Source organism: Pomacea canaliculata, linkage group LG2 (assembly GCF_003073045.1).
Source record: "Pomacea canaliculata isolate SZHN2017 linkage group LG2, ASM307304v1, whole genome shotgun sequence".
NCBI classification, from domain to species: Eukaryota; Metazoa; Mollusca; class Gastropoda; order Architaenioglossa; family Ampullariidae; genus Pomacea; species Pomacea canaliculata.
The window spans coordinates 31,174,034-31,195,768 of NC_037591.1; the positions used below are offsets into that span (position 1 = coordinate 31,174,034).

The following is a 21,735-nucleotide window of genomic DNA, read 5'->3' on the forward strand; positions in this document are numbered from 1 at the left end:
ATTTTTTTCTAAAATAGTTTTAATTCTTGTTTCTTTTGTCAAAGAGTAAAGAAAGTAAGGTCTTCTCGCGTTTAAATAAACCTGTGGATAGAGTTAATAGGATCCTGTCAAAGTATAAGCATAATGTTATTAAGGTATATATATATATGTGTATTGGGCATGGTGCAGGTGAATGGGCGGCTGACAATAGGAGAAAACATCGCAGACTGCGGAGGAGTTAAAGGGGCTTTCAGGGTAGGTTCCTTTTATTCATCAAGTAACAGTACATGTGAGTGTTGATGTGTGGGGTTACTTCTGTATATGGGGATGTTCTGAAATGTGAATTTCCAACAACGTTTTATATTTTTCAGGCATATCGCAGTGTTATCACAGAGAGAGGCCAAGAAGAGAACAAGTACCCGACACTACCGTACACACAGAACCAGATCTTCTTTATCGGCTTTGCACAAGTCAGTGATATAAGCTGCCGTCGTCTTATCTTATTTTCTGTGAAAACACCTCATATGAGACAGCTCGACATTAGTAGACATCCTCCTGGGCTAAATTATTTACCTTTAGCAGTGAATTACTGACATTTAATCTCGTTTTCTTGTTTGATTCAATTGCTTTCTAAAACACGAAAAATAAACTTCTGAAGTAGTCTTACGTTTGTGCCTGGCTTAAGAAAATAAAATGTCGTCTTTTCTTTGTGTCTCAGCTTTGGTGCAGTCGTTATCTGCCAAAGTTTCGTGCAGTCCTGCTACAGACCGACCCTCACAGTCCAGATGTCTTCAGGTGAGGGTTCTTGAAACCCATTCCTAATATCACACTCAAGGAGTTTTTCTGAAAAGATGGTAAATTTTAGTACTACAACAACAAAATAATAATAACAGCAGCAACAAGCAAAATCTGTACCTCCTACAGAAACTCAAATCTTTCTCTGTCAGCTTTGTCATCCTCACTCAGTTCTCTCAGTCCTTTATTAAATGTCTCATCATTTTTTTCTTTCATCTCTTGGTTCGTTCCATAGTCTGTCTCGAACAAACAGGAATAGTCTCGTCTCTCCTCTTAATATCTGTTCCAAGATCACTGGAATCAGGCAGAGAGATTTGGCAGCCTTTTGTCATCAGCAGATCCTTAGGAAAGCGTCCCTAAACAATTATAAAAGAGCGAGTGTGGCTGAAGCAGAGGTCCTTTACACTTTGCTCCACCATACGGGACTCGTGACTGTATTAAGCACAATATCGCGAAAATTGACATTATAACTGTCTGTCCACTCGCTCCACTGTCTGTCTGTCTTGTCTCTCTGTTATCTCATGATATGGCTCTTTCATGTGGGTTAACACCTGTGTCACAGGGTTCTAGGACCTTTTCAAAACAGCGAAGAGTTTGGAAAAGTCTTCAACTGTCCCGTGGGAACACTCATGAATCCACAGAAAAAGTGTGAGGTCTGGTAGAAGCCAAGACCAAAAGGAAAATCAATCGACTGCAGCGCTGACCAAGGGGACACTTTGTTTGAAGCTTCTCTTTGAATTTACTATATCTTGCTTAAATACTTTGTGGTCATTTAAACCCCGAGGTTTTGTTAACACTGCTATTCATCGAAAGAAATCTGTTCTGATGTTAGTTATCTCTGTAAGTTCTTGAATAGTTTTATGAAACTGAATTTTTAAATGTAATCATACAAGAATCGAAACTTTTACAGAAATCATTCATAAAATAATCTTCGAGCAATACAGCATAATTAAGTAAACACTCTGAGACATGAGACCACAAGTGCTGCCTTGTGCATTTATCAAAACCTGTTGCATGCAGTCATTAGGTATTATTTCTAACGCATTTCCGTTGGAAAGGTTGCTAGGTCAAGACCAACAGAATGAGTATTAGCTTGCACCTAACCACCATCGGGGACAAATTCAAGAACAGCTTTAACATCAGAGCTAAGCTGATGCGCTTGTGAGAGTTAATGGTAAGTTAGAGAGAGGTAACAACACTGGAATAGTGGAAGTACGCTTCACACGGATAGCACTGGGACACCCACCTAGACGAGTCTTTATATCGTATGTATGTATTAACAGGCGTTTGTTTTATGTTAAATAAATAATTTACTATCGTAAGTTAAATCGTATGTCGTTGAGTCTTGTGGTCGAGGTCGTACATATTGTTCCCCTGCAAGTTTATGTTGACGTTGGTAGCAGGAGTTAAACCCTATCACCTACATATCCGGTTCGTTCACCTTTGGCGTAAGACTCAGGAGTACTGCAACGTACTGGGTAGCATCGTCCGGGATTGATCTTCTCAGTAAATTTCTTAATTTCAAAGTATCTATCAGTGTAGTGAGAGTTAAAAAAAAAACCATTGTCTGACCGGGAGTGTCCTGGGTTCAGGCTGGTCGAGAAGTGAACATACCTCCATTACAGTGCTGTTATTAATACCGTTGGTTGTCTTTTGCGAGTAAATGCATTAAACACGCATGCAGATGTATTATTCCAGACTTAGCAGTGTTTAAGTTCAAGTGTTTTATTGTTGTGAGCATGTTGTGCATTTGTCAATTGTGTAATGGCATAGTAAGAGTGCATGGTAATAAAGCCATTGTTGTAAAGCCAGCAACGACAAGGGGATCACTGGTGTAGCTGAAGAGACAACACTGGAGCCCCGGGAACTTGTAAAGGAAGACTTAGGAAACCACAAGAAATATGTTGGAGTATTGCTGAGCTTCACGGCTGGACGATGTATAACTTTGCTGCTACGTCTAGCTAAGGAAATAATGCGTAACTGAAAATGGCTTCAGAAAGTATGACAAGATAGAAAAACATTTCACACGGTCGTACAACGAAGTCAGAGATATTTTCAGCTAACCTGATGTAGCCACACAAATAAGAGTAGGGTTGAGCATGTCTAGTGCTTTAAGCCTCATGTCCACACAAAATTCTGATGTTGTTACACTTGTCTGCAACAGTTTCATGCTTTTCACCATAACAAGCATGACATCTATTTGTCATCGACAGGCATTCCTACAATTTGTTAAAACGTTTGCTGACTTTGACAGAACTAAATGCTTACAAACGTAAAAATATGTCATTCGAATATTCACAAAAGAGAAAGGAATAGTGGGAATTTGGTTTTCATCACTACAATAGTAGCCCCACTCCATATTAGCGACTGAGAACTGAGAGCTTGAAATCATCATCTAGGGACAACTTCTGACTGTCTTCAGGATGTGCGTTCTGCAAATCGAGACGGCAGCTGCAGAAATAAATAATTGCATATGACCGTGTGTACAAATATCTCCCCAATTTCCTACTTCCTACAAGCATAAAAGAACTGTAATTTTTTCTGAGGGAAGTATTTAACTAAAAATGTTAATTATTCGATATAATTCTCAAAATAACTAAATTTCTGCATGAAAAAAAAAATTCTTCATTTTCACAGACTTTATAATGTTCTCTGACACTTAACATAATAAGTCTCTTATCTTCACAACAATACAAATACCGAAATGTAGAAAACAAGGATTTTGGATAAAATGATATAAAACATTGTTTGATATGTGTTACAAATCTGATATATATATCTTACCTTTTGTTGAATGAAAACAGAAAGCGAGGACGGATAGTAAGTGTTTTGTGTGGGTGTGTGGGTGTGTGGGTGTGTGGGGTGGCGTGAGCTGGGGTGCGAGCGTCTCATGGCGACCACTGTTTTCATTGATATAACAGTGTCACTGAGGGACTCCACTTCTATAAATGTCACAGAATATGATTGATAGAAAGAGAGGAGTTTTGCTGCCTGGTTCGTGTCCTTGGCTGTGACGGGAGAATAACCGGACGCTTGTCTGCAGTCCTCTTTTAAGTCCTGACCAAACGAAGTTATGAAGTCCTGATTAGACTGATAATTTTGTTCCCTATTCCTGTTAAATCTGTTGAAATGAGTCTGACTCCATTTTGATTTTCTAGTTTTGATTAAGCTGTAAGTGTTCGGATTGTATTTTTTAAAATTTAAGAACATTTAAAAATTTAAGAGATTACTGAAATGATTGCTAGATTTTTACAGTAGTGTATAGTTCCTTTTTTTGTATTTTGTTATTTCCCCAGTGTTCATCGTTAGCTGCTGTGCAGAATCAAACAGAGCATCAAGAGAGGTGACAACTGTAAAAAGACTGTGCGTATCGTGGTTCTTTGGTGGAGGTCCGGACCTGACGGTGGAATCTTCAAAAGTAGACGTGCCTGAAGTGAGCTGTTCATTAAAGACATTTCCGCGGAGAGGGGAGATTTACTGTGACGTGTTTTCATGTACATAGTTAAAGGGATACTCAAGGGTTGTGATAAGGCTGTGGCGACGGCCAAACATTTGAAAAATATATTTAGTTACAATTACAGAGCACGAGAAATAAATGATTCGTTTCTCACTTAATTACCACTTATTAGCACTATTTCGGTTGCCGATGTTTATAAAAATCGAAAAAATCCAGTAAAATCGACCGTTGTGTCCTTCCACCGAGTAACCACGATAGCTTCCCGAGATGGTCAAGCAGACGAGTCTGGTTGTGACGTCAGTCTGGTTGTGACGTCACACGCACAGGAAGTGTCTGAGGTCATTGGGAAGATTTGACGTCGTGATCGGTGGTGTCTCGTGAGTTAATTTAGGTTTTAAAGTGAACTTTTCAAAGCACAGTTGTACAAATTATAGAAAACAGTCTGTTTCACTTGGTAACGAGACTTCGTCTGGGTAAACGAAAGAGTCCTATGTAATTTCTCTTCTTAAACACAACATGCTACAAAACCTTCAACTTTTTCCAAATGAACAGACGCGAAAATAGGCGCGATTTAAGTGGATCCTATTTTGTACGAGATTCTAAGCAGCTTTATTTTCCTTTACAATCCCTTTAGGTACTTTTTTTCTAATATTTTAATCAATTTCTAAAATTCAGATTTTTTGGTTGGTGTTTTTGATCTAGTGTTTTGGGCCGTTTGCAACATGATATATATGTGACTTTTACATGTGTATGCTCCATCTTGTATGATGATTCTACTAAACAAAATGTGAAGTGGGCGATGTATAGTTACTAGGAGTCCTGGGGTTGATCATATTCAGCAAAACTGCTCAAATATGCAGAATGAGACAGTCAAGGCACTTACCGCACTGTTTCAAAAAATCTAGGGAAAAAAATGGTCCAAAAATAAATGAAAGTATTCACCGGAAAAACCGCTCCCAAAGAAAGGTAGTATAAACCAGTGCAAGATGTTAACCTAATTAGTCATCGGAGTAAAGTATTTCTAATGGTTATACAAAATCACCTATTCTCTATGGCTCACAAACCGCCTCACCTCTATGGCTGAGGAGCTGCTAGCACGAGACAAGGACTGATTAAAAAGCATGTACAACATGGCAGGGTACTTTACCACAACTGCATTGACTTTAAGAAAGCTTTTGATAGTCTGGCACGTAATACGGAAACTCAATATAGAGGTTATCTCGACGACGGTGTGCGCTCGCCAGGGATGACGTTGTCTGCAGTTTCAGAAAAAAGATGTCTAATGACAGAACGAATCAAGCGTATAAGGTTACATCAATCGACGATCTAGGGAAGGAGAGGCGTGGTACGGACCTATGTAGAGAATCGGACGAATCCAAGACTTGAAAGGGATCGTCTGCCGGACATTATGGTCCACTTAGGTCGTAAGGCCTTGGAGTTATTTCTGATTTTGAGTTCGTTAGGTCGTGAGATTTGACCAAGGCACTGTCGTCGCCGACGATTTGGCCACTGGTAGATTCAGTAGTGTATTGCAATCCGTAAAGTTAGGCACGTAAACTTTCGCTATTGTCTATGTGATGTCAGTTGGCACCTGAGTTTGTTGGTACCATTGTGTGTGAGAAGAGTCACGTGAGGAGCTAGGCCTGGTAAGTAAATAACACACAGCAGGTGAGTGCTAGGCGCCTTTCTCGTACTCCAGTGGGAACTACCGTCTCTAAGAATTCTGTCAGCCGCCCGTAGTAACTTTGTCCATCACACCTTCATGTATATCGGTGGGAGGCTACGCTTTGCAGATGACATCCATTTGATGGCAGGCAGCAGCAGCGAGTGACAGGACCTCACACACAAGCTTGCAAGTAGTTCAAGTGCGAATGGAATAGAGAGAACGAACAAGAGTAAAGTCACGGTGAACACTATCGGATATGGCAAGGGAAAATTTTTCAGTATAGAAGAGGTACAAAGCTTCTAATACCTGGTTAAGAGGACTGCTCCGGATCTCTTGCAAAGAGTTTAAAACGAAGGACTTAATACGCCCCTATAGTGTGTTGCCAGGCACCTGCTCGCTATCTTCGAGCGGTAAAAATTATGTGTTCATTCTCGTTACAAGACATAAAACTAACAAACAGATACATGGAGGGAGTACTTCGTCGTGACAAGCAGAAGAAAAGGCAGGCGAAAGTGGAAGAATAGACATAGCATGACCGACCCCAGTGGCACGCCTCGTCGCTGGTGTATTCAGTGCTCACCGCCTCCCCCCGACATAAAATCAAGCCATGTGACTGAATCAGACTATTGTAAAATGCCGATAGTTTCTGTCGCCTTCCGTCCCTACTTAGGGAAAGTTTTGCAGCCCTTATATTAGTGCCACACCTATTGCTTGAGCAACAGTCTTTGCAAAGTTGTACTCATTTCAACGCACAAAGAAGACCTTAGAGTGCCGTTAGTTATGTCTGCCTGTGCACAGCAGCTTTCACTCCCATTTACCTACTCTTCTGGCACGTGCGCTTTAAATACACAAAGATGATGTTAGGGCAGTTATTAAAGAAATGTACCTGGGAAACTGACCTGAATAGGTAATGTCAGCTGCGGGTGTTGCTATTCTGACAAAAGGGTATTTGAACTAAAAGATGCGCGCGCGCAAACACAGACACACAAACGCACACACACAAGCACAGAAGGAGATGTATACCCAAATGAAGGGGTACGCACAAAAGGGGTTGGAAGATGGCAATAATTTAGCATTAAAAATGATAAATGATTAAAAACATGAGAGTGGCAGATAAACAGATACCACAGCGCGACACGACAATGTGGTCCTTCGCACTTTTTCTGCCGGTAAGAAAACGGGAAAAAAACCGTCCAGACAGGTGTCCTTGCAGAAACACTAACGCAAGATATGATGACATTAATTCTCTCTTTCAGATGAGGTAAAGTGAAAGTTGCACGATCAGGACATAAATTTAAAAGGTTTGTCTGATACACCCTGTATAGTTGTAAAGTCACTATCGTGAACGTGCTAAAATAGTAGCTTCAACCTATGGGAGAGCGTCTATTCAAACGTAACCTCACGATTTGGGTGCATAGGTATTTTTTTATGGCAAAGTACTCGAGAATCGAACGAATTTTTTTCGCGATTTAAGAAATAACGTTTTGCATACTGATTTTACCAGTCATTAAAAATTTTACACCCGACTAGATCTTTACGCCCTTGTGAAAGAAGTAAACAGAGCATTAAAATCTTGGTCGGCCAGTCGAAGAACCCACTCATTAACACCCGAGTAGATTTTTTTATGTTAATAATGCTTTGATGGCTGGCTGTCTACCGAGATGTACCTTAGTTACTGACTGAAACAAATAAGACAAAGACTAGCAATCCCCTCATGTGAACAGTCAGTCCCTGTGAGCCTGTCATTGAGGTTAGACGTGTAGACCCGTGTACTGGATGAGCTTCGTCCTCGCTTACCATGGCTGACAGTACCACAGCGGGTAGTAATACTGTCCTGTCTCCAGAGAAAATTATGTGAGTTGACCTACTGTCTTCGTAACACTCATTAAGAAAATGAAAACCTATTTGCTTTCTATTTAGTCGGGATCTTAGAACAAACGTACACTAAGCTCACTACTTCTTCAAACCGTATTTGTTTATTCGCTATATTCGCATCTCCTAATGTTTTTTAAAATGTTTTAGTTTTATTTTCTATGTAAAAGTAAAGTACTGCCACAAGAATATCAAATCAAATATATATGAGCGTTTATCCAGACGGATTTATAAACAGACTTAGTGTACACTCGAGTAAATAGGAATGGGGCAAAGTCCTGTTAGAAAGCTTTGGGTGAAGAAGGATATTGGTATCATTTTCACTCACGAAGTATTTCAAGAAGAGGGCTTTGAAAAATGTGGCTGAGTATTTGCGCATATAAAGTGTCAGCAAACTCCAATGTCGACGTGTTGCGCATTAAAGCTTGTATGCTTATGTAGAGGCTTTAATAAATGCGAGGACAGAAACACACACACAAACATACGTTTTATTCAAAAATTAAAAGGTGTTTTGAAATAGGTACAAAATAAATATAGATGAAATAACAACTGGATAACCACTGAGAGATATCTTTACGTTTGTCGGCAGGTTTTCAACAAAAAGAATTCTGACAACAAGTGAGAAGTGGCTCATCTTTGCGGTCATTATACTTTTTGTGGCCTTTCTGGTCTTCCTCGGACTTTTCATCGCCTTTTGCGTTAAATACAATGAAGTCAAAGGCAAGTAACAAATCTGAGAAAATATGAAAATAAAATTTGTTTCTGCATCTCTTTACTTCTCTCTTCTAATTATTGTTGCACTTTGGGGGAGCATACATGAAGTTGAAATTCATTTACTCAGGACATGGTAGGCCATATGATGTTCTCATTATGTATTTTCAATTTTTGACTGTTTTAGTCTCTTTCCAGTTTATCTATAAGGTCTTTAAATGTGCTCGTTTGCTTCAATTGAATTTAATGAAACACGGTCTCTGGGTAGACTTTCAAAACATTCTTCTTCAAAGATGGCTCGTTTTGCCGAAAATCTTGCCTGAGTAAATATCGCGAAGATTGTGCTTCATCAAATCCACCACAAGAGAGCAAGCAAAGTTTGAGATATTATAAATTAACTGGAAGCATTTCACAGAACATAACTTTTTAATATTAATCTTGTTAATGTAATAATTTAAGTAACTCACAGTCCTCGAAAAAGGATGGCAATGATTACGAGCTACAGACTGAGACAGCAGTGGAATGTAATGGGATGCTAAGGTACATTGTGCTCTTCATTGGTTAATTTGAGCGAAGGGGACAACGAACCTGGTTGTCGTTGTCCAACAACGTTCACAAAGTGGTGGTAGTGGTGGTGGGGGGGGGGTGCTGTGGTGATGTTTCGCTATTGGCTTCTGTTTCAGCTGTTCCGTACACAAAACAGATTATTAATTTCTTTAGGGACTACTAAGCCGTTATATGTACCCTAATTTATTCAAGAGTACACTAGTTCACGTCTGTGTCAATTCCAGAGTCAGCTGCAGTTGCTGACAGAGTCTGCCAGACGTTTGAGTGTCTGGATTCAGGTGAGTGGATAGACTTTTGTCTTAGGAACAATTATTGCCTAAAATGCATAATATTCTAACAGACTTACTAACTGTTGTGAAGGAAGCAGATACATTCTCTACCTCTCTCACTCTTTCTCTTTCTCGCAAGCACACACAAACGCATGCTCGCACGCTAGCTCTCTCTCTCTCTCTCTCTCTCTCTCACACACACACCTATAAACACGCAAAGACTCTTTGAAGTGCACACACGTCCCACAAATGATCCTCGCACATCGCAGTGCCTAGCCAAGCGGCACATTTGTGTATTTCATTATTACCCACTATTCAAGAAACATACAGACAGCATTACACACACCTGCACACGCACACGTACACATACATTTCCTCTCTCTCAAAGACACAAACTCATATATATATATATAGAGAGAGAGCGAGCAGTTGTCTTATGCTGGTGCACTAATAAAACTGTTGGTTTATTCACGCATTAAACATGCACTTTGACGCAGTTGCCTAAACATGGAGACTAATTGTTCCACGGACTTTGCACTTTAAAACAAAGAAACAAACAACGTGGAAAGATCTGCATTGTCAGAATTGTTTCTTGTAAGTTTACTATACTCACTACAAACTACGTTATAACATTTGTGCAGCTGCCTACATCGCCAAAAGCATTAACATCAGTGTGGATCCTTGTGAGGACTTCTACCAGTTTGCGTGCGGACGCTGGTTGGAGGACCACCAAATACCCGCAGACGACACTACCGTCAATGCCTTTTCGATAATATCTGAGGACATCAAGCAAACGCTGAAAGGTCAGTCAGAAGTGAAAGCATAAAACCTTCCGTTCGTCTACCAACATCACTCAGGTAATCAGAGTTTAAAGCACAGTAAGATCAATGCTATTAAAAATGTGTTACAGAACTTCTTATCCTTGATGACCCTGAGGCTCCAGAAGCAGTCAAGCAGGCACGAACATACTTCCGGTCCTGCATGGATGTTGGTGAGAACCCTGTCTTCTGGTGTGCAGAGGACCCTATATACCGCTACATGTCACCTTTGGCTACACATCTTTCACTGACTTTTTTCCACAGGGATATAAACTTTTATCAAACTTAATGTTTACTGTACTTATTATACCTATTGTCAACGTAAAAGATTCGTCATCATAATCAATTATCAATCATCATAATCAATTAATCAATCGATAATGATGATGATTTACAAATAGATACCATAGACAAATTGGGCAAGAAGCCACTACTCGACATACTCGATTTGAATGGAAGAGGCATATACCCGACACTTCAACCATCCTGGACAGACACGGGTATGACTTTCACGGACATTGTTGAGTATCTCAAGAATTGGAGTGGCTTTGAAACTAACGCCTTAATCAAGATGAGAGTCGTCGTTGACGAGATGCAGTCAGACAGCAACATAATTCTGGTAACATGTCAAGAACCTTTTCTTTCAGAATACATCCCTTTCTTTTGTCTGCGTCTTGCCGTCTTTTCCTGTTTCGTGAAATTTCTTTGTTTTCTTAGTTTCATTATCGTTTTAATATCCTTTTACATAGATAATAATAATAAACAAAATGTCACCTCCTGGTTTCAGTTCTCTCAGACTGATCTGATACTGCCGTCCCTAGACAAGTATCTGGGAGGGAGAAACAGCACTGAGCTGAATCTCTTAGAAATCCTATATGGCGAGGTCCTCGAGGCGCTGGGGGCAAACGCTACAACAGCTGCTCAAGATGCCAAAGACGTGGTGGACTTTGAGATTGAACTGTTCAAAGTAAGTGTTGGATCACTCTAGGGTCAATGGGGACGGGGTGCTCATTAAGTATTTGATGTAGTTCTATGGTTGATTTTTGCTCTTTTTCTAAATATCTAATGCCATTATTGCCACTAGCTAATGTTGCAAAACCAAAGAGGAGGCAAAGTGATTTGCATATAAAATGATTTGCAACTTATGTTTAGTTTCATGAATAATTATTTTCTTGTGCATGGGTGACGTTCCGCGCAAGATGCTTTTTCATAAATCTGGAAAAATACCATTCAACACAGATGTCAAAGTTAAGAGGGATACGCTTTTATTGTATTGTCACAGTGAGAAAGTTGCTCGTTTGACGTCCTTGTCTAAAAGTGACCTTACAACTGCAGTGCATAGGTTTGTTCCTCCAGGACGAAAAATTTGTATTCACATAGATTTTGGTGAAATACTATTGTGGACTGAAGCTTACAAAGCTACGAGAATAAAGTGTATCCTACTACTACTTTACAGGCTTGAAATTTTATCCGATCGCAGTCCTAAACTGTCGTCGATTGTTGGCCAGTGCGTGTAGCATGAAGTCATTATGTAACTTCACCCAGATGTAATAATGATAAGATCACAACAAAATGTCTTTAAAAGTTTTGTTCTTTGAAACAGGCTCTTATACCACAAGAGATACCAAAAGACAGGGCCAGCCAATTGCGTAGAATGTCTCTGGCTAACTTCACAAAGACCTTTCCACAGGTAACAAAAGAACTTCTGTGCTCAGTCTTGCTTTTCTTTTTCTTCTTTTCCGTCTTATTTATTCTCGTCAGAGGTATCCTCATATTTTAGCGTTTCTTTTCGCAGCCAGTTTTTTAATAGCTTCTAAAATAATACTACAGTGATACCTCGGTTCTCGAACGCCTTGACTTTCGACCAAATCGGTATTCGACCAGGAAATTCGAGAAAATTTTGTCTTGGAATCCGAACAAATATTTGGAACTCGAACATCCGAACGTCCGAGATGAGCCGAGTTGAGCCGAATGGCGTTCATTCTGCCCAGCGCGCCTTGCTTGCGTCATCAGTGTGAGTGCAGAGAGAGAGAGAGTCACGTTTTTGTGGAGAGAGTCATGAAATGTGTGCAAAATGGGCAGAAATCGCAAATTTTGTTGAATAACATCACCCTGATAAAGTGGTAGCAAATAGAGCAGTTAACATTTTTAATGATAATGTTATGTCCACTTTCCGCAAAATTTTGCAAAGGAGAAAAAAACAGCAAACAATTGACAAATTCTTCCTTAAAGAAATCAGACAAGCAACTGCAGAGCAAGATTCTGATTCTCCTCAGCAAAAGATACAGAGAACAGAAACACCCGAAGAGCAGTTACCCTCTGTTTTTATTGAAGAGGACTCCCCTTCAAAACAATAACCATCCCCCTTCCCTCCTCCCTCCACATTCATTCCCTCCTGCCATAAAGTTTGGTACAGGTACAGTAAATGAAACACAATTTACTGTACTGTACTGTACAGTACATTTTATTTTTATTTTTTTAAAATAAATACACTTTTATTTCTTATTTCTTGTTGAGACTCATGTTTTTCTACATATTATATACAAATTAGGCCAGTAAATAGGCATTTTCTGGGGCTTGGAACGAATTAATCCAGTTTCCATTATTTCCTATGGGTTTCATTGCTTCGGTTCTCGAACAATTTGGTTCTCGACCGTCTTCCCGGAACGAATTATGTTCGAGAACCGAGGTATCACTGTATTTACAAATTATAGTTACATGTCTGAGTTTAATCCTTATGTCTGTGATCATCAACTTGGAATAATATTAACCACACCTTCTACTGCAGTTTGACTGGCTTCACTATTTGCGTCGTGAGTTCAACAAGACTGGTGAGAATTACATCATCACATTGGATGAGATGGTAGCCATCGATGCGTTAGAGTATTACACCAAGCTCTTTGCCTTGGTCACTAAAACGTCTAGCAGGTGTGTATCTTGTCTCGTCATCTTTTGTTATCGAGTTATCGAAATATTTTAACAAGTACATTTTAAAGAAGTGCTCACCTAACAAACCAATTTCTTAATAACGAACCAGCATCTTACATTTTTTTTAAAGTGTGTATGTTTAACGCTTTATGTTGAGTGCATCGAAACAAAGAAAATTGAAGTGATAGTGATTCTCACATTAATTTTGACTAGTGCTATAGCAATACAGAGATAAAATCAGAAACATGTTATGGTCGGATAGATGTTTTCAATTAATGCAACTGCAGAAAGGACGAATATTTAACTCCTGACAGATACATTGGTACAGGAGGGGACGTTTCTTGTCACATCACATCCTAAGAACCATGGACAGTTGTGTTCTGTTTTAGAAATTGTCTTCTTGTTGGTGTTGTTGTAACAGGACTCTGCTGAACTATTGTGTATGGCGTCACGTGTGGTCGGCTCTGCCGTATCTGGACAAAGAGTTGCGAGACTTGCATGCGAACTTCAATAAGGTGATGACACGTTTCTGTACTTGTTTACCTGCTCTTGCTTGCATAGCTTTCGGGGTTACTAGACGATAGATCACACAGGTGTTTGTACCATGGAACAATCACTTCCTCTTTTTTTCCTTAAAGAATATTGAGAACTACAATAGCATCTTTTATGCATGAGCTTTTGACATAAACAGTTTTGATTTCGATCTTCAGGACATGGATGGCACAAGACTTTTGCCAGAACGCTGGAAAACTTGCGTACAACAAACTGAAGATTCCTTTCCCTACGCTGTAGGCAGACTGTATGTGGACAAAAGATTCTCTCAGGAAGATAAACAAAGGGTGAATGTTTGACTCTGCTACTGTATTTACTTAGTAGTCTAGTGTGTACTTTTCTAATGCATTTGTTATTTAGTTTTTCAAATGCAAAAATAATCATATAAAGATCAGTTTAAGCGTTTTAAATAAAAATGATAACATCATTCAACTAAGTACAACTGAGTGTGAAAAATGGATTGGAATTTATAAAACATATTTCGAATAAGACCTCTACAATTGCTTTCGTAAATGTGTGTTGTGTGTGGTTCATAAAGTAAATATTATTGAGATGTTGCTGAGAGAGGGACAGAGAGTCTGAGAAAATGTATATGGGCACTTGTGTGTGTACTTACGTGGTGAACTCCTCACTCCACAGATGGAAAAGATGATTGACAATCTCATGAGGGCTTTCAGAGAACTGCTACAAGAAAACGGCTGGCTGACACAGACTACGAGGGAAGCCGCCCTGAAAAAAGTTTGACCCTACCTTGGCAAATTATTTTCATTTTGTTTTGATGAATGTGTTCTTAAGATCAACTGACAGACTCTCGGAGAATATCGTGGCAGTATACAACCGGGCGAAATGATAATAATCAGACTCAATCAGACATCAGTAATTATGTTAGCAGGACCTCGGACTTTGTGACAAAACTCTTTTCAAGACAACGTTTTCTTACACTAAACACGGGTCACACTAAGCTTGGCTTTATTTTATTATTGTTGGTGTAAAGCCATCCTCATTATCAAAATCATCAATTTGTTTCAAAACAAATTTTTTTAAAAACCTATAGACTTAATAACTAAAACTAGTTTTCAGCCTTTAATGTTAGAATATTTTCAATATGGAGAAGCATCATACGTGAATGTAATTGCAGGTAAGATCGCCACGTGACTGAATAAGCAATTCTGACTTTTGTTACAGCTGAGCTTCATTACTAGGAAGATTGGCTATCCGGATCTCATTCTAAATGACACAGCTCTCAACGCCAAAAGTGATATGGTAACACCTGTCATCTAATCTTTTCTAAACCCACCAGTTGTACGCATGCGTACTCAAATCCACCCGGATAGCTAATACCTTGTTATCAAACCTTTGCTAAAATGTTGAACTTATTTTATTATACTACGTAGCTGGGGAACGCTGCAGGTGTGTTATTTAGATAAAAATAATATTTTGGAAAACGCTGATGTGTTTTTGATAAGTATTTTGGGATTAGTATTGATTAATTATTTTAGTTTTCTTTTTAATGATTGCTTCTTTTTTGTTTTAGTATGAAGTAGACCCACAAATCTTCTTTGAAACTGTAAATGCCATAAAGAAGAAAAAATACCTCTGGATGCTGAAGCACCTACATAAGCCAGTGGACAGAACTAAGTAACAAAGTGTCTTATTACATGAGCATTGATATGTGTGTGTGTATATATATACTGAGACTTTTAATATTTCTTGAAGAAAGCCTTGTATTGTCTGTGATAAAGCCGTTGCAATGATATGGGAATGTATAAAGTTTCACGTTTAGTGCCATTATGCAACGAAGTGCTTTGAAAAATGGATTACAATGTTCAAGACTTCATTTTCAGATGGTCTATGTCTGCATCTACTGTGAATGCTTACTACTATCCGCCATATAACGAAATAGGTAAGACATTGACAACAGCTACTAGAAAAAAGTCACCACAGCCTATCGACGATCGGTAAAACTTTGCTAATTAACTCTTTCTCGCTTTCTCTTTAACACACCCATCACATCCACCACCACCCCCTCCACACACACACACACAACTCATAATGATAGTCGTCAATCGCACAGCAGACTTATAATTCTTCCTCTGAAACCTCGTTCAGCTTTGGATGTCGAGAATCACCTGGTGCTCATGCTTTCTCCATCTCTCTATCCGACTCTCCACTGATCACAAACATAAGACGATGTCACCTAACCTCAGTACGTGTGGACCACACAGGAGATTTCTTGCTGACTTTTCCCTTGATCTCTTCCAGCTTTAGTTACCGTGTACCAACGATACAAAAAGACTTTTGCGTCAGTTTTATAATCTACATTTGTAAATACTCATAAAATTACAGATGGACGACGTTTACAATTGACCTACTTTATTCCTTCTAATAAAGACATGAAAGTTATCTGTAGAGTTCAGCTAAGGAGAACGATAAAGTTTGTTTCACTTTTTTTAAACGAAACCAGAACTCCATTTGTCTTCTTCGTTTCAAATACAATTTGAAAATAAATTATTGTAAAGCAGCAAAGAAACCATTCTGCGTGACATAAAGTACCTGTCAAGAGCTTTATATCTGTGACTTGTGACAAAGACGAAACATTTTTTACTTTCTAAATTATTTTATAAATATAAAATTTGACGAATTTCCTTTTTACTCTTTCTTTCAGCGTTTCCAGCGGGAATTCTCAACCCACCATTTTACAGCAAAACGTTTTCTGAGTACGAAACATGGCTAAACATTTTCTTACTTATATTCCGTTTGCATTTTTCAATACAACTATTTGTTTTACGTAAACTGCTGTATTGTTTATATGCACTTCGGGGAAAATGACTACTAAAAATTTTAATGTCTTATATATATACTATGTACTCTCTAGGTTGTCGTTATTTGTCAAAGACGGCAAAACCAGTCCAGCAGTGTGAATCAGTCTGTCTATGTTTCAGCGCCCACATCTACGGTAGTATCGGAGTAGTCATTGGCCATGAACTCACCCATGGCTTTGATACTAAAGGTAACTCGGAAAAAGATAATTAAACTACGAAAAGAGTTTCTAAATGGTTATTTAACTCAGATAGGTCTGAGCATCTATATCATAGTTACAACGTCCTCGACAATGGAGGTTAGGATTGGAGCTGATCGTCGTCCAGTGCAATAAACACTAATGTATTTTCGCTGCATCTAAGGAAGATAACACCAGGGTCCGTAGTTATGAAACGAGGGTAGAATCTTACCCTGGGGCGATATAGGAAGCTGAAGGAGAACCGTATTGTTTTCGAAGTTATAAAGCGGTGTGCATGGACGTGTTGTCATAAAGCAGTGACAAAGGGGAAATGTGTTAAGGAAACATGGAGCAGTGTCCACTAGGTCTGGACATCGTTAGTCATAATCATTAGTCATACCTGTCTTTGAACAGGGGGTAGCACATGAACAGAATTGAAGCTGACAAGCCTCGCCACCTGCAACGTTTTTAGTCCATAGTGAGCAGGTCTTTGACGTTCGTAAGCCAGCTCCGCCTTTGGCAACCGCGGTGTCAACCATCTTTCAAAGTGCCTTGAATGATGCTCTCCGTGTCATCTTTTGATCAGAGGGATAGAGTTTTCGTTTGCTTTTTCTTCTTCCCTTGACGCCTTAGAACTTCTTGGGCTGTTGACATTAGCATCTCTTTGATGTTTCCATTGTCGGTGTTTACACCACAGTGCATTAAGTTCAGTACGTGACTTTAAAGATCTTCGCAACGTTTGTTTCTTGCTACCTCGAAACAGCTACTCGAAAAAACATTTCTGAACGCGCCACTTAGGCACACAAAAAGCCATCTGGCCATGGTCCAGTAGAAACAATGTAGATCGCCACTAATCAGAGTAAACACTAAGCAATGTATGTAAGTGGCGGTGCTTCAGTGTTCTCCGGATATAGCAGCCACCACCTCTTCTTCTGCTTCCTAAGAAAAATCTGTAATCTTGTGAGACTATTAAGCATGCAATCAACTTTAAATGTATACAAAGTACAGTGATACCTCGGTTCTCGAACATAATTCGTTCCGGGAGGACGGTCGAGAACCAAATTGTTCGAGAACCGAAGCAATGAAACCCATAGGAAATAATGGAAACTGGATTAATTCGTTCCAAGCCCCAGAAAATGCCTATTTACTGGCCTAATTTGTATATAATATGTAGAAAAACATGAGTCTCAACAAGAAATAAGAAATAAAAGTGTATTTATTAAAGCAAAAACAAAAATAAAATGTACTGTACAGTACAGTAAATTGTGTTTCATTTACTGTACCTGTACCAAACTTTATGGCAGGAGGGAATGAATGTGAAGGGAGGAGGGAAGGGGGATGGTTATTGTTTTGAAGGGGAGTCCTCTTCAATAAAAACAGAGGGTAACTGCTCTTCGGGTGTTTCTGTTCTCTGTATCTTTTGCTGAGGAGAATCAGAATCTTGCTCTGCAGTTGCTTGTCTGATTTCTTTACGGAAGAATTTGTCAATTGTTTGCTGTTTTTTTTCTCCTTTGCACTCACACTGATGACGCAAGCAAGGCGCGCTGGGCCGAATGAACGGCATTCGGCTCAACTCGGCTCATCTCGGACGTTCGGATGTTCGAGTTCCAAATATTTGTTCGGATTCCAAGACAAAATTTTCTCTAATTTCCTGGTCGAATACCGATTTGGTCGAAAGTCAAGGCGTTCGAGAACCGAGGTATCACTGTAATAACTGTATTAAACAAAGGTGTTCCTCTACAGGAAACCTAGGAGGATTATTAAATAAACAATTTATTAATTACCTTCAACACTGAATCTTCCCTCAAATGCGATTGCACAATGACTAACGTGAGTACAACAGTTCATAGGTTCACATAACTATATGACAAACAATTATAACATATATACATATAAATTATACATATAAAACATTATACCTGTAGACAATTATGACAAATAAAACACAAAAACTGTTATCCATTTAGAAGGGTTACTCTTGAGCTAAGGGGACACTCACACACTCGTGTAAGAGTAACACCAGTCCTCCAAATGCTTTTTCACCCATTCTTGATGAGCACTTTTAAAAACATGAACACTACAGCCTGCTATGAGTAAGTTCCTTTTTACTTCTGGAATACTGCATTCAAACAAAATTAACCTTTCCCTCACTTTCTTCTTTTTGCTGTTGTGTCAAGACTATGTTTGTGACACACTTAATGATTACAGTGAAATCTTATCAACTGTTGTTTACACATTTGATTTACAGGTAGTACTTATGACGAGAAAGGTAACCTGCGGCAGTGGTGGCAAGAGGACGATCTCAAGAACTTCCAAAGTCGAACTCAGTGCATGGTGGATCAGTACAGTCAGTTCGTGGACAAGGAGCTGAATATGACCGTAAGTAGTCGTGTGGGCGTAGTAGTCGTTTAGTCGATAAGATTTGAAACATTTACTAAATGTATTCTATTGAACAAGCTAAAAAGCGAGAATGGATTATAAAAATTAATAGGCTTCTGAAAATGAGACGATAATTCTAGTGAAGCTGACATCTACTTTACTCTTAAAAGTTCATTTTTCTAAAATAGTTTTACTTCTTGTTTCTTGTGTCAAAGAGTAAAGAAAGTAAGGTCTCGCGTTTAAATAAACCTGTGGATAGAGTTAATAGGATCCTGCCATAGTATAAGCATAATGTTATTAAGGTTTGTATATGTGTACGTGTATGTGTGCGTGTGTGTGTTTGTGTGTATTGGGCATGGTGCAGGTGGACGGGTGGCTGACAATAGCAGAAAACATCGCAGACTCCGGAGGGATTAAAGAGGCTTTCAGGGTAGGTTCTTTTTATTCGTCAAGTAACAATACATGTGAGTGTTTGTGTGTGGGGGAAGGAGGGGCTACTTCTGTATATGGGATGTTCTGAAATGTGAATTTCCAACAACGTTTTCTATTATTCAGGCATATCGCAGTGTTATCAAGGAGAGAGGCCAAGAAGATAACAAGTACCCGACACTACCGTACACACAGAACCAGATCTTCTTTATCGGCTTTGCACAAGTCAGTGATATATGCTGCCGTCGTCTTATCTTATTTTCTGTGAAAACACCTCATATGAGACAGCTCGACATTAGTAGACATCCTCCTGGGCTAAATTATTTACCTTTAGCAGTGAACTACTGACATTTAATCTCGTTTTCTTGTTTGGTTCAGTTGCAATCTACAACACGAAAAATAACTTCTGAAGTAGTCTTACGTTTGTGCCTGGCATAAGAAAATAAAATGTCGTCTTTTCTTTGTGTCTCAGCTTTGGTGCAGTCGTGATCTGCCAAAGTCTCGTGCAAAACGGCTACAGATTGGCCCCCACAGTCCAAATGTCTTCAGGTGAGGGTTCAACCTCTTGAATCAAATTCCTAATATCATACTCAGGGAGTTTTTCTGAAAATATGGTACATTTTACTGGAATAATAATAATTATAACAATTATAAAAGAGCGAGTGTGGCTGAAGCAGAGGTCCTTTACGCTTTGTTCCACCATACGGGGCTCGTGACTGTATTAAGTACAATATCGCGAAAATTGACATTATAACTGTCTGTCCACTCGCTCATCTTTCTGCTTGTCTTGTCTGTCTGTCTGTTATCTCATGATATGGCTCTTTCATGTGGGTGAACTCCTGTGTCACAGGGTTCTAGGATCTATTCAAAACAGTAAAGAGTTTGGAGAAGTCTTCAACTGTCCCGTGGGAACACCCATGAATCCACAGAAAAAGTGTGAGGTCTGGTAGAAAGCAAGGCAAAAAGGAAAAAACATCAACGGCAGCGATGACTCAGAGGACACTTTGTTTGATTGCAACTCTTCGCATTTTCCCATACTCTGCTGGTGAAATATTTTGGGAGCGCTTTAAAGTCGGGACTCTTTTAACACTGCTATTCATCGGATAAAATTATCTGTGTTCTGTTCTCATGTTAGTTATCATTATTATAAATTAACTGTATTTTAATCTTTTATTGTACTCAGTAGATAAGTTTCTCAGTTAAGGCCTATTCTCACGCCGCAATATTCGGCACTTAGCGTGGTTAGCAGCCACGCAAGGGTTAGCGAGTTATGCACACGGCACGCAGAAAGGCCTTGTAGCTTGGTTTCGGAATATAGCGCGTTTCTATTTTCTCGCTAGACCGACCTACATTGTAGGGCTGTAGCCAATCGGAATGCTTGAACACAGTGGGCTCCCTTTTTACCTCCACATTGTAAACAAGGGCGATGTGGTGGGAGGAGAGCTGTGTTCTCATGATTTCTCTTTGGGAGAATTATCCGTGTCTGTTCGACACTGTACACCCGGATTACATGAACAGATATAAGGCCAAGAATGCCTTCACGGAAATCGCTCGTGCTATGGGCAAAGAAATCTAAGAAGTTCATTAAATCTAGAAGATGACATACGCAAAAAGCTTCTACACTCGCGTGGATCTTCCAAAGATACTTCTTTTCAAAGAAGAGAATATGCTCCTAATCGACTCATACGTGTTACCAACTCCCTCACGCACATCTTTTTTTCTTTATTTCTCTCTCTGTCTCTCCGCTTCAAATAATATAACTATCGTAGCCACAGTTGCTTCTAAAAGTATCTCGTCGATGTCGTCTGCCATATTGTTGACTTCCCATAATGCGCTGAGCGGATGACGTCACTCGCAAGACACGTGCGTGGCCTAGCTACGTGAGAATAGGACGATGGCGCTAAGCTGCCTAGACGCAAGTTTTTTGTACAAGAACATTGCCGCGTGAGAATAGGCCTTTAAGTACTGTGGAATCTCTTGAACTGGAATAGTATTTTGATTGTGTACATTTAATTTTTTTATTTTAAGTTTCAATTTTGGAAAAACACAATAAATAATGTGGGCTGCAATCTGTCACTTAAAAGCATCAGCTTTATGAATGAAAAGTATGAATATTTCTTTGTTATTTTAAACTTTCCAGAAACATGTTACCTGTGGAAAAGTCAAACATCAAGTAATAACACTAAATATGAAACTCTGAAATGTGCACACTGAACATCATCGGCTTACTGAATAAAAGTAATGAATATATATGAACTATGTATCTACAATACAAACCTTGTGAAAACAGATCAAAAGTAAAAGGTAGTTTATAC

General features: G+C 39.2%; 1 protein-coding gene across 2 annotated transcripts in view; it reads left to right on the top strand.

Moving 5' to 3' along the window:
• The window catches only part of LOC112556401 (neprilysin-1-like), a 31,504-nt gene extending 10,015 nt beyond the window's left edge, over nucleotides 1-21,489 (top strand). The window contains exons 19-22 of one of the 2 annotated variants that reach the window (XM_025225375.1): nucleotides 169-234; nucleotides 351-449; nucleotides 698-774; nucleotides 20,271-21,489. In XM_025225375.1, coding sequence (XP_025081160.1) covers nucleotides 169-234; nucleotides 351-449; nucleotides 698-774; nucleotides 20,271-20,370 — 342 coding nt within the window. In that variant the 3' untranslated portion in view covers nucleotides 20,371-21,489. Of the gene's footprint in view, nucleotides 1-168; nucleotides 235-350; nucleotides 450-697; nucleotides 775-1,336; nucleotides 2,474-20,270 lie in introns of those variants that run through there. The other variant, XM_025225374.1, reaches the window with a different exon arrangement.
• The last annotated feature ends 246 nt before the right edge of the window (nucleotides 21,490-21,735 follow it).